Genomic DNA, 12936 nt, shown 5'->3' on the forward strand with positions numbered 1-12936 from the left:
ATTGCAAGTGGATCAATAGATACCGCTTCGGCGGGAAAGGTAACAGCGTTCCATGTACCTCGGTGTTCAGTCCTGCCGGCCACATGACCACGGAAGCGTCTTCGGACAGCGCTGGCTCTTCGGCTTAGAAATGGAGATGAGCACCACACCCTAGAGTCAGACACGACTGATTGGGGACACCTTTACATTTTACCTTTTTTAGTTCACACCTCAATCTGCCCTTCCTTAGAGTACAAACAGCAGTTGTATTCTTTCTTTTTTTAGCAATGAGAATAACCCAGTTATAAAGCATTATCACATCAAGGAGACAAGCGACAGCCCCAAGAAGTACTACCTGGCAGAGAAGCACGTGTTTGATTCTGTCCCAGAACTGATCAACTATCACCAACACAACGCAGGGGGTATGTCCAAGCAGGAAAGGCAAGAACAAGAGGGAGGCTATTTTGAAATAATTCAGGGCATAATCCTTAGACAGAAAAAAGTCCTACAGTTCCCAGCATGCCCCAGCCAGCATGGCTGCCTGGGAGGACTGGGAGATGCTGGGAGGACTTTTTTCTGTCTAAAAGTGCATAGGATTGTGCCTTCAAAGATATTAAAAGAAAAATGAAAATAAAAATAGTTCTTAAGATCTAATGTCATACCAAATATGCCCTTATTAGTAATTTGGCTGTCATTAAAAACAAGCAGCACTTTTGGTTAGAATCATGGAATATAATCTCTAGACGTTTGGCTGAACTTCTGTCTATGAAAAACGGGTGCTGTATCTTAAGCTGTGTATGGGGTCTTTATTGGTCTCCTTTTACATATGCACCCTGTTATGGGTAATTTTGCATTACATGGAATAGAAAGGTTCCATACAAGCGCAGCACAAGTCTTCACCGCTCTGAATATTCTGGGGGAGATCCAGTTAATTCAAATACTCAGATATTCAGTAGATCAGCATGTTGCTTATATAGTTTAATGGTGACAGAGTTTCATAGGCCTTCCTTGGGAATTCAAATGAGTAAGGAAAGAAGTGACTGATATTTAATTAATGGCAGTTGTACTATGTTAGACATAGACAAAAAGGTGGATGGTTATTTCAAACCAGCGTGTGAAACACGGCCCTAATCTGCCTCCTTGGTCTCCAGACACAATGGGCACTCCCACAATGGGCTTCCCATAATGGGCGCTCCTCTTTCCTTCAGCCCTACATATTTTTTTCTATAATGCAGGTCTCGTTACTCGACTGCGGTATGCTGTTTCCTCCTGGAGAGAAAAGGCCCCTGTTACTGCTGGGCTAAGCTATGGTGAGCAGACCTGATTTGATTGTGTTTATTATTCAGTTATATTCATTTCACTTGGCATCATAGGTTCAATTGTCTAAATCAGGGGTGGGCAGAAGGTAGATCTCCAGATCTTTTGGACTTCAACTCCCAGAAGCCCTTGCCAGCATGGCCAGTGGTCCGGGTACGCTGGGAGTTGAAGTCCAAAACATCTGGAGTTCTACCTACTCTGGTCTAAATGACGGCAGGGGCAATTCAGTTACCTCTGAGACTGAAGTGACTCCAGACAAAGAAGTACACACTAATGGATGGATCAAATCACAAAGATATAGGGCTTCTTTACATGAGGTTTTTATTGCATCCTCATGATGGGTCACTCATGGAAGTTTGTAGGTCCTTTACACGATGTTGTCAACCTCCAGGATGTCTCCCGCACTTTCTCCCAGTTATCCCACTTTCAAAAAGATCAGAGATAACCTGAAATAAAAATTAACGTGGCGTATCGGCAGTGTGTAATGCTGGTATAGTGCTATAATTCAACCACTAGATTGCACTGTTTCATTGAACATATAGAGCATTGCTGAGAAAGAAGGTTTTCAATTCTACTTCATGTGCTCACCATCTAAATGAGCCCGTTGTAATCCTGCAAAGAAAACAGACGCAGAAAGCCCTGGTAAAGTTGCAAGATTTTAGCCTGGTGTAGAAATAGCTGTGATTTGCAGCATCTTATAGCACCTTAAAGACTAACAAATGTACTGTGGCATAAGCATCCACAACTGACTAAGTGGGCTCTGGCAGTTTTTAAGGTGCCATAAGACTCGTTTCATTGTATCCAGTGTTAGTTCTAATTCGACTAGACCCATCAGGATGAATGGGACTTAAGTTATACTATCATTGGATACAGCTCTTTGTTGTTTTTATAAGTGAATGGGATCATTTAATACTGCCCTCAGAGCACAATACATAGAATCATAGATTTTGAAGAGACCAAAAACCCAACAAACATCCACCCATTGGCCTTTTACAAATCGATTCCTGAGACTCAGTTTTTGAGAAGGGATTTTGGGGGTCAGCCATTTCAAATTGCTCAAGCTAACTAAAGATAATAACACAGAGAAAGGCAACTTAATAACTTGACCAAAAGAAGTTACTTCCGAAATCCTTACGCTCAATTCCATGTGCCAGCAGCAAACACATTTGTTTAAACCCAGTTCTGCCAGAGACATGTGTGTGTTCGGTGGGGGATAAATCCAATCTTTTAATCAAAAGGGATGCATGGATAAGGCAAACTGAATCCTCTTTACCATTTACTTCATGTAACCTCTTCCCCAGGTGCTTTTTTCCCATCCGGGCTATCTTCTGGTATCAGAGTCCAGCTGGGGAGATACTGGGAGAAAGGTTGCAGGGTAGTAAGCCGCAGGTGAGGGAAGAATTTAGCACTCACCACTTTTGGTCTAAAAATTGGACCCCACTCCCCATTATACGTGACTGGGGCAGATCTGGGTTTCAGCAAGTGTATCGGTGGCCATCGTTATGGTAGGGCCGCAGTTTGGAAAGTGCTGAATGACTATCTGAAACTAATCACATTCAGGTATTATCATTAGTATAGGGATTACAAAATTAAATTTTAAATAAAATCACTCAGAATATTTAAAATTATCTTCATAGTTGGGGATACTGTAACAGTCCCTCTACTGCACTCTTTTTCTGTCATAAAGTAATAACCAGGTTTTAATATTTTGTTCTGCTGCCTCTTTCTAGGAAAGTGGATGATAAATCCTCAGGAGCTTACATTTGAGCAGGAGATTGGCATTGGTCAGTTTGGAGTGGTGCATCTTGGCTACTGGCTTGACCGGATGAAAGTGGCCATCAAGACCATTCGCCCAGGAGCAATGTCAGAAGAAGACTTTATTGAGGAGGCCCAAGTCATGATGTAAGCAACACAAAATACCTGCCAAGGTCCATAACTTTCTGTCAAGTCTAGAGTTTAGAGCAATATTGGATGAACCTAATGTTACATAAAAGAGAGGCACCATTTTCTTGTACGTGGAACTGAATGTTATGCAGTGTCATGGCTTTTGATCCCTTAGTGTGGCTTAGCTAATGTAAGCTTTTGGATAATTTCTATAACCAGAATTAAAATGCTCTTCTGGTTCTTTCATTCCCTCATAGCAGTGTTGAATATTGTGCTTCAAAGGCAAACTGGAAAGCTGTGGTATGTATGTGAGTGTTTTGTATGATTCTTTCCTCTCCAATCGTTTAGTGGAAGTAATGTTTACTGGAAGAATCAGTTATCCACTGAATTTCATTTTTTCATTTGTGTGCATGTATGCATGAATGAATATCAACAAAGTTATGATGCTTGGAGGATACGGTCTCAGGTTGGCAGCAGCCCTTTGCAATGACAATTCTAATAGGATAAGGGATCTACAGCCAGCTAGTGCTAAGTTTCTTTGGTTCAGTAACTGAATCCTAAGAACTTTTGCTATAACTTCAAAAGCTATATTTCTAGTTCTCATGGTAAACAAAGAAACACATAGAAACCTCATGATCATAAAGAAATGTGACCTCAACATTTCTAAAACAATCAGAAGCTAGAATCTTTTTTAAAGAAAAAAACCTCATAATTTAAAAGAGCCAGTAATTTGAATGAAAATAAAGAGGTTTGGTTGCCCTAGATGATAAAAAGAAAAATCTTGTTCATGTTTTCACGGTGGCCCAGCCCCTCCTAAAAATGAAGGAGAAAACGTTGATTTTGATGTCACTGTTTTGATGTCGCTCAAAGGAAATGTACCGCTTGAAAATTGTAACTCCACAGTGGGTTGGATCCAGGATCTCCCTTTTGCAAGAGGAAGGGCTCTGCTTGTGAAAAACTCTACCCAGTTTTTGGAGATATGTCCACACCACCGCTCACCCCATTCAGCAGGGTTTTCTGACTCTCTGTCTAGGATTTTCAGAGGGCTGGAGAGGCTGCTTTGGGAAGAAGGGATAGGCAAAAGGTAGATCTGGATCTATTGGTAGATCTCTAGATGATTTGTAGTAGATTGGCAAGGGTTTCTGACTCCCAATTGCTTAAAAATAGCAGTAACAAATTGTCTCCCCGCTGCCCTAAATTATAGTGCTGAAATTAAGAAACTGTGGGGTAATCAGGAGTAGATGTGTGTGTGAAAGGACAATGAGCTCCAGTCAGTTCTGGTACATACAATGCTACTGGCTCAGAATTCTATGTCTTTTGCACTAGGATCTGGTTGGTGGATCTCAGGGTGCTAATAAACAACAAAGAAGATCCTGGAAGCCTGACATCTGCCCACTCCCATTTTAGCTCCTTCAACTACGACCCCTAGTATATAGTATCTGATGCTTACTTTTGGAGAGGCTTAAGTAAAATATTTTCCTGGACAAGATTTGCTGGGGAAACTGTATGAGCACTGATTCTACCAGCATTCTTCAGTCTTTAATCTAATTTCACCTGGGCTGCTGGTGTTAGCAGAAAATAGGAAAAAGGTCAATGAAATTTTGTTTATATGTCCAAGCAGTGGAGAACTGATTTTAGTTTTCAAGAGATGCACACAGTGGTGAGAGGAGTGTAACAGAACATTCTCCAGGAGTCACACTTTCTCTTCTCCCTTAATTTGTTTATATATCATTCCTGTGTCTGGCTTTCTTCCTTCATGTGCATTTTCTTGCTCCTTTCTTAAATTTCCTGTGGAATATGCCCATACATCAGTTTCTGCAAAGGGCTCAACATGACAACACTGATTACTCCTTCTGTATCAACAGGAAACTGTCTCACCCCAAATTAGTCCAACTGCATGGGGTATGCATGGAACATGCTCCCATGTGCCTAGTGTTTGAGTTCATGGAGAATGGATGTTTGTCTGATTACCTAAAGGGACAGCGGGGGAGCCTCTCAAAGGAAGACCTCCTGGGAATGTGCCAAGATGTGTGTGAAGGAATGGCTTATCTGGAGCAGGCATCTGTCATCCACAGAGACCTGGTATGTCTGGGTTATGTCTGTGTCACTTGTAAATAAATCTGTAGCTCTTAAAGGAAGAAGAAAGTGAAATGATCACCACATACAGTCCTTAATTTTGAATACTCAGGGCTGCACCAAATATTTTGCCATTTCAATATTAGGGCCAAAAGTAATGATTGTGGGGCCTGCTACAAATGTTTCCTGGAAAAATCCTTTAATTGTGACAATATTTACCATTTTAGGCTATTTTCGCTCTTGTAAAGCTATTATTCCTCTACCTGCCAAAGCTTTAGTTCCATCTTTTTTCTTTGGGTTGCTACTTCTTTTTTCCTTCCTGGATTATCATGGGTTAATCCAATTGGAGGTGATTTACTGAAAGGGATAATGTCTTATCACTATGTAGCCAATCAGATTTAGCTGTATGACAACATCAGTGAGGGAAAACCTTGAGAGTGAGGGCAAAATTCTATGGATCACATTCATGATCCAGCCAATCAGGAATCATGCGGTGAAGGAGATGATATCATTACACTATCTAGCCAATTAGATTAGGCTATATGATGATGTCACTGAAGGCAGACGAAGCCAACTGAGAAAGAGAGAGAGCATGCAGTATTGCGAAAAGTAAATGAACAGTCAAACGTTTTTACAACCACAGCTGAAAAATTGTCAAAAGGGTAGGGACACACTTTTATTTTTCAATATGGCTCAAAATGTTCCTGAAAAACTGTGAGTAGTTTCTACTTAGCCCAGCTAATATCCTTCTTCTCTCCCTTCTCCATAGGCTGCTCGGAATTGTTTGGTTGGAGAATTCCAAGTTGTCAAAGTGTCTGATTTTGGAATGTCACGGTAATTTGAACCTTGTATGCATAACTAGACAATTATTTGATGGGTGGAAATCCATTTATGTTGTTCCTTCCTTTTGAAGTGCATCCAACACCAGGCTTATTGTAGTGGCAAAATCTACATTTGTTCTGGAGCTCATCTCTGCTCCGTTTGTGCTGCAACTTTCTCTAACTTCCCCCGCCCTCTACAATCATTTTTTTTTTAATCTAAAGGTACTGAAGACATAATACTCCATGGTTTAGCAACGCACTGATTTATTTTTCCCCACTGTCATCTCTGATTCAACATGTTTTGTTGGTTTTCGAAGCACTGTGAAAACCTATAAAAACTTTAAGCTGAGACAATAATGGGATGCATGGGAATACTATAGGCAATGACACCTCTATCATATCACATTCAGCTTTCTGGGGAAAACATACACCCTATCATGTGTAAATCCCTACCCCACCTAGTATCATCTGCTATTTTCCAGGCATCATTTCATCAATCACTAGCTAGACATGTTCCAGTTGTATTATTTTGCCCACCCAAAATCTCTCTCCTGCCACAAACATTCTGAAATTCCTGCTTTTCTAAATAAAGTTAACACGAGGTGAAGGAGAACTAGTGCCCATAATGCCTGTGAATGACTTGACTATAGCATAGTTACAACAAGCGATCTATTTGATTACAACAAATACTACAGGGTATTCATGGTTTCATGATCCGAAACCAGGTAAGTAGTAACAGCACTGTTGCAATGGTTCACTTCTTCATAACATGGTATCAGGGGCTGTGGACCACTTACTCTGGTTTCTCATCTTGATACATCTTCCAGTTACCCTGTGGTAGTGGACTATGGCTATAAGGAGCCAGTTCATATTGTGTGAGCGCCGAAGACAGTATCAAATTCATGCTTCTATGAGATTGTGAGAAATGAATCTTATGCATGTGTTCTGCCACTGAGCTACAGTCTTTCCCCATGTACAATGGTGTCTGTGTAATGTGACACTGGAATTACATGGCCTTAAGCATATTTGTCTGTTCTAGGTATGTTCTTGATGATCAGTATACCAGCTCCATGGGCACCAAATTCCCCATCAGGTGGTCAGCACCAGAGGTTTTCTCCTACAGCCGGTATAGCACCAAATCTGATGTCTGGTCATTTGGTAAGAGCCTTTAATCTGAAAATTCCCATTCACACAATCACTCTGAGTTTTATACTTGAAAAGCTTTTCCTTGTTAATCTTATCAAGAAGATAAGTTCTAGCCTCTTTGACATATCCTTTTTGTGTGAGAAGATTTACAAATATATTTGAAACTACTTTTTTAATGTAAAGTATTTTAAGCCATATTCGGCTTTGTATCTCCTATAGACTGGAAAAATGTGCAGATACCAGGACTGTCTGTGACTTTTTATCACTCCACATACTGTAGCATGGCATCATGATTCTACACGCTTTTCTGTTTTGCTACTCTCCGCTCTTTTCATATTCTCTACTTGATTAGTAAACTACTGTACTGTGACGTGGATATAATACCATGAGAATTAGTCTTTGATGAGCTTCCGCCACACATTGAAAACTTGGTTGTCCAGGCAGGCACTTGGGGTGGGTTAGGGTATTTTTAGAAATACAATGTTTTAATGTGTAATTTTATTGTTTTAAACTGTTTGTACTGTTGTACATCACCAGAGTGGCCGGGTGACTGGCCAGATGGGCGATTAAGCAAACAAACAAACAAACAAAGTCTGCATGTATGAGTGAGCAACTCAACGGCAGTTTAGTATCTAACTTTATCCAGCAGTAAGGGCTCCTGGAAGAATTTGCCTAAATGTATAAATCCTTTTAAAATGCATGAATCGCAAAGATGTTTCTTTGCCAGAGAATCACCATTGCTCAGCAGACATGAATATGGAATTGACCCAGGGACAGAATAGCTCTTTATTTTGCATACAGTTTTTGATTACAATTAATACTTCTGCCAAAGAAAAATATTTGTTTGACTGAACTAAAATAATTAAATTTTGCTTGATTTTAAATTGATCCCTGCTGGTTTGGGGTGTTGTTTGCAGTCATATAAAGCAACACTTTAAAATATTTGGTGCAAAGTTTTGCTTCAGTCTGAACTCAATCATGTCAGGGGTTTAAAAAAAATTTTGGGGGGGGCCTAGTTGTTTTGAAAGCAACCAGGTAGCAGACAGTTCTTGATTCCAGTGAAACAGTAACTCTGAGACACCAAAAGTTGGAATAATTCACATGAGATCATTGTGGTGAATCAGTGGTAAAACTTGGAATAACATTTTCTGGCTCTCATGTAATTGTAGTAGCAGTAGTGACCATAACAGGAGTAACAATGACAACAGCAACAAGAACATTAGGAAGAGGCAAACATACAGTGTACTGACAATCAGGGAGCCAGTACATTGCTTGAATGAACTTTCATTAGGAAGCTCATTCAATCTCAGTGGAAAAATTATTTCTACAGTAGATAATAGATTAGGAAATGGGACATGAAGACACCTCTGAGAGAAAGGTGAATTAGGACATTAAATGGCTATGCTTGCTTTATAAATCATACATTACTTGTTTTGTTTCAGGCGTATTGATGTGGGAGATATTCAGTGAAGGAAAATTGCCTTATGAGAGCAAGACCAACGGTGAAGTTGTGGAAGAAATCAGTGCTGGTGCCCGTCTGTATAAACCCAGACTAGCTTCCAATACCCTTTACAAGCTCATGAGACATTGCTGGAGTGAGGTCAGTGTTGTAACAGGTGCAACTTACTTCTTGCAAGGATATAGACACCTATAAATGCAGCCTTGACCTACTCTTAGGGAGGTTGTGGGGAGATTAAACTAACGCCAGCAGATTTCAATATTCTGAGAAAAATTACCTGTAGATTTAGAATGTATAATTCTAGATTCTGTGAGCTGGCAGGATAGTTAGATTCTATCTCTCCTTTCCATGTTTTTTCAAACTAACATAGCTTTTCCTTGCAAATTGCTGCCATGGTCCCCTTCCCCCACCATTCCTGTGTTTATCTCGATTTTGGACTCTGGAAAAGGCTACGTTTGTTGTATAACGTCGAGCCTTACTTCTGTTTTCTCTGTTACATTTTCTTGTCATTTTTGTCAGTCAGCTATGTCTCTGTTAGATTTTTACAAACCCACTATTATTTGGAATTTTAAAAACAAACATTGACTTCTGGACATGTTCCTCCCCCCCACCCCTTTAAGTCATATTCAAGCATTCAGTTTTTTCTTTCTTTCTAAATTCTTAAAGAAAGACATATTATAGTAGCCTATGTGTGTAGTGTTTGTGTCCCCGCCCCCTGTGCTAAAGTGAACCGTCTGAGTCTTCTCTGCGTTGATCCTCCCAAAATAGAAATTAAAGAAGGTTTTTTTAAAAATTAGGGTTTGATTTGGCTGTTATCTAATCACCTGCACTATCGCCCCGTATTTTTTGAAGTTATCCTGCCTTCTATAAAAGAACATGAACTAATAAATTAAAGACACCCATCATTTGATTAGGTAGTTCTGCTTTTCTTTAGCTCTTGTGTGTCTGTGTATGTGTATGTGTATGTGTGCGTGCTAGGTTGTAGTTCCACGAACACTATACATCCAAATTTCAAGGCAGTGTTGAAAATGCATGAGACACGTAGTATTTATTACCTTCTTATTCCAATAACAGTCCGCTGTGTGGCAAAGCAATTCAGCACAATATGAGGCATCTTCGGAGTGTTGGCAGGGGCAGAGGTGGGGAGAAGTTATAGCTCTTTGCTTTGGGAGTTTTCTTGGAAAAAAACAAATTTCACCTGCATCTTGCACACAAGCCAGTGGGCTAAAGTGCCTGGAATTTGGCAAGTGGGATGCCTTCAAGGGGGGCTGGGGGGGGGTCCAGTTTTAACACACATCCGTGGAAACAGGGAGAAGTTATGGCTCTTTCCTTTCTGAGTTTCCTTGGAAAACCTCAGATTTCACCAGCACCTTGCACATAAGCCAGTGGGCCAAAGTGCCTGAACTCTGGTGGGTGGGATGCCCTTGAGGAATGCTGGGAGGTGGCCAGGTGCCACATGTGTGCATAGAAACAGGGAGAAGTTATCGCTCTTTGCCTTGGAAAAACTCACCTGCACCCAGTACACTAGCTGGTGGGCCAAACTACCTGGGCTTTTTTGGGGGGGTGCAATGCCCTGGATGGGAGAAGCCCAGATTTCACACACATCCATGGAAACAGGGAGAAGTTACAGCTATTGGCTTTGGGAGTTTTCTTGGAAAAAATCAAATTTCACCAGTGCACAAACTAGTGGGCAAAACTGCCTGGGCTTTTGGGGGTGCAATGCCCTGGAGTGGGGGTTGGGAGATGCCAAGGTGTCACCTGCGTGTGTGGAAACAGGGAGAAGTTACAGCTCTTTCCTTTGAGAGTTTCTGTGGAAAACATCAGATTTCAACTCCGCCTAGCACAAAAACCACTGGGCTAAACTGTCTGAAATTTTGCAGGTGGCCCCCTCTCCAGGGGCATGGAGAGGTCCCCAAATTTCATGCCTGTATCTTAAAAACTAAAAAGGTTATGACTGTTTGTGTTTTCCCATGCAAATCAATGGGAAAACGCCCAAAACGCACAAACTGGATTTCCGAATCTCGCTTCGGATTTGGATCCGAGTTGGATTGGAAGGGGTCTGAATTGGTCCGAGCTCGATTGTGGTTGCTTTGGATGATCCGACGCGGCATCCGAAGCAGATCAGGGGTGTGTGTGTCCATGCACAGCCCTAATAATTATTCAATTAGACATCCATTGGCTTAGTTACAATAAAGTATAAGGTCTATATCTAATGTTATCACATATTTGGTTAAGTAGCAAGTATCTGTTCTCTCTTTATAGATTCAGTCTGCCAACTAAACTGTTTTTTGCAGTCAGCAGGAAAGGCACCGTGAAGATAAATTTACGCCATCTTTTTTGACACCAAAAAGTTACCAGGAGGTGACTTTGGCCCATCATTTGTCCATGAATAAATGTTATACTTCAGAATGTGCCACCTTATGTTCAGATTTATATTTAACCCTATGAAAAAATATGTTTGTAATCATGTTCCATGGCAGGATTAAATATTTGTCTTGTAATGTAGGGCCACATTCAAAAGAAAGCTTTCTCTCAGATTTCCCATCTCATGGTGACTTCACCCATCACATTTTCACACAGCCCTTTATTTCCTGGTGAGAGGAGCTTCCTTTGCTTCACAAAATAGTATTTAACACCCCCTCCCCCGCTACTTCTTCCCTTCAGAAACAAGACGACAGACCACCCTTCTCTATCCTGCTCTACCAGCTCAATGAAATATCTGAATCTGATCTTTAACGAAGGATCAAAGGACTCTGAGAAGATATGAAAAGCATGCTCGTTCGTATTAATGCATTGGACAGATGTATCCATCACCGACATCTTTTAGAGGTAGCCAACCTGGGACAACAACTGCAAAAGGAAACCTGCCTGTCTCTTTTTTTAGGAGCTGCAAATTGGGAAAATGAATAATGCAAGATGCTTTCAGGGTTGTGTCTAATAATCTGACAAGCTATTCATTGAAGATCCAGGTACTTATCTTCCATTGATGGTGATGAGAGTGATGATGATGACAACAGCAGCATTTAGGATGAAGTGATCTGTCACTGCTTTACAGGGTGGAAATGTTTTCTTTATTGGAAAAGTGTCCCACATGAAGGGGAACTAAAATATATGATTCTGACCCTCCAAACCTGCTTGGTGCTGAAAAAGAATATTTGTAAACCAATGTTGTTGACAGCAGATTTGAAGCACAACCTTCTTAAAAATAAATTACATGGATTAGCAGATTATATAGGGCATGGCAGGAACAGGAAGGACTAGTCACTGCACCATGTACTTTGGGAAAGTTAAGAATGGGATGCTTGCTCCAAAGCTGATACTACTACTTGTTAATCTTCAAATTTGACATACTATGTTAAAACGGAAGGGGCAGGATAGACAATTCTGATCCTTGGCAGAGATTGCTGGTGGGAAAAGTAATTATACATGTTCTGTTTGGCAAAACACCTGTGGACAGCATTCTCAAGAAAAGCAGCTGTGGAGAGAATGCTTCTCATTGGGTTATCATCCATTAATGTGGTAATGGAAACAATTGCAGTTGAATCCCTTTGTATATGCACTTATACACTTGGTGGGGAGCACCACACATTTTACGTGGACGTAAAGAGAACATGTAAATCCACCGCAACAGAGCAATCATTCTAAACTCAGAATTAAGAACCTTTTACCTTCTATGTTGCCATCTGAAGACAGATCAGAACAATTCATTATTTATGTGGTTATGTATTGCTTTGTATGAACTAAATATTAGTCATTTATTGGGAAGTGTATTCTTTAAGACTGTATTTCAGAAACAAGTTGTTGGAGAACTTCATTAATCTAGAGTAGGATTCTTAAGCAAGAATCAGGTTTTGACACATTTGATGTCAAAGGGAAAATATGGAAAAGACAGCAACATTTTTAACTTTAACTCAGTTTATTTTTGTCGCTTCAGTATTATGTAACTTGAATGCCCATGTAAAAACAATATTGGTAAAAGACTGGAAACTATGTAAATATTGCAGTGGCCGATTCTTTTTCTCTTTCACAAAAATAAGGAACTACTGTGTTGTTTTTCATTTCACTTCTTGTATTGGTTTCTCTGTTACGGGATTTTTGAGAGGGCACCTGTTACAGTCTCTGTTTTTTCGTTAGTTATTTTTGTTTTCAAATGCCCTTATGCTGGAGGTATTCAAGGACGGATTGGACAACCAACTGGCAGGGATGCTTTAAACTGGATTCCTGCATTGAGTAGGGGGTTGGACTTGATGGCCT

General features: G+C 40.5%; 1 protein-coding gene across 1 annotated transcript in view; it reads left to right on the forward strand.

Moving 5' to 3' along the window:
• ITK (IL2 inducible T cell kinase) overlaps positions 1 to 11544 on the forward strand; it is a 48687-nt gene extending 37143 nt beyond the window's left edge. The window contains 9 exon segments of the mRNA XM_084839251.1: positions 265 to 401; positions 1215 to 1289; positions 3027 to 3198; positions 5046 to 5262; positions 6026 to 6090; positions 7117 to 7235; positions 8666 to 8823; positions 11347 to 11415; positions 11417 to 11544. Coding sequence (XP_084695377.1) covers positions 265 to 401; positions 1215 to 1289; positions 3027 to 3198; positions 5046 to 5262; positions 6026 to 6090; positions 7117 to 7235; positions 8666 to 8823; positions 11347 to 11415; positions 11417 to 11449 — 1045 coding nt within the window. The 3' untranslated portion in view covers positions 11450 to 11544.
• The last annotated feature ends 1392 nt before the right edge of the window (positions 11545 to 12936 follow it).

The sequence above is a fragment of the Heloderma suspectum genome, chromosome 2, assembly GCF_057233095.1.
Source record: "Heloderma suspectum isolate Gila_16-S chromosome 2, 16-S_ref, whole genome shotgun sequence".
Classification (NCBI taxonomy): domain Eukaryota; kingdom Metazoa; phylum Chordata; class Lepidosauria; order Squamata; family Helodermatidae; genus Heloderma; species Heloderma suspectum.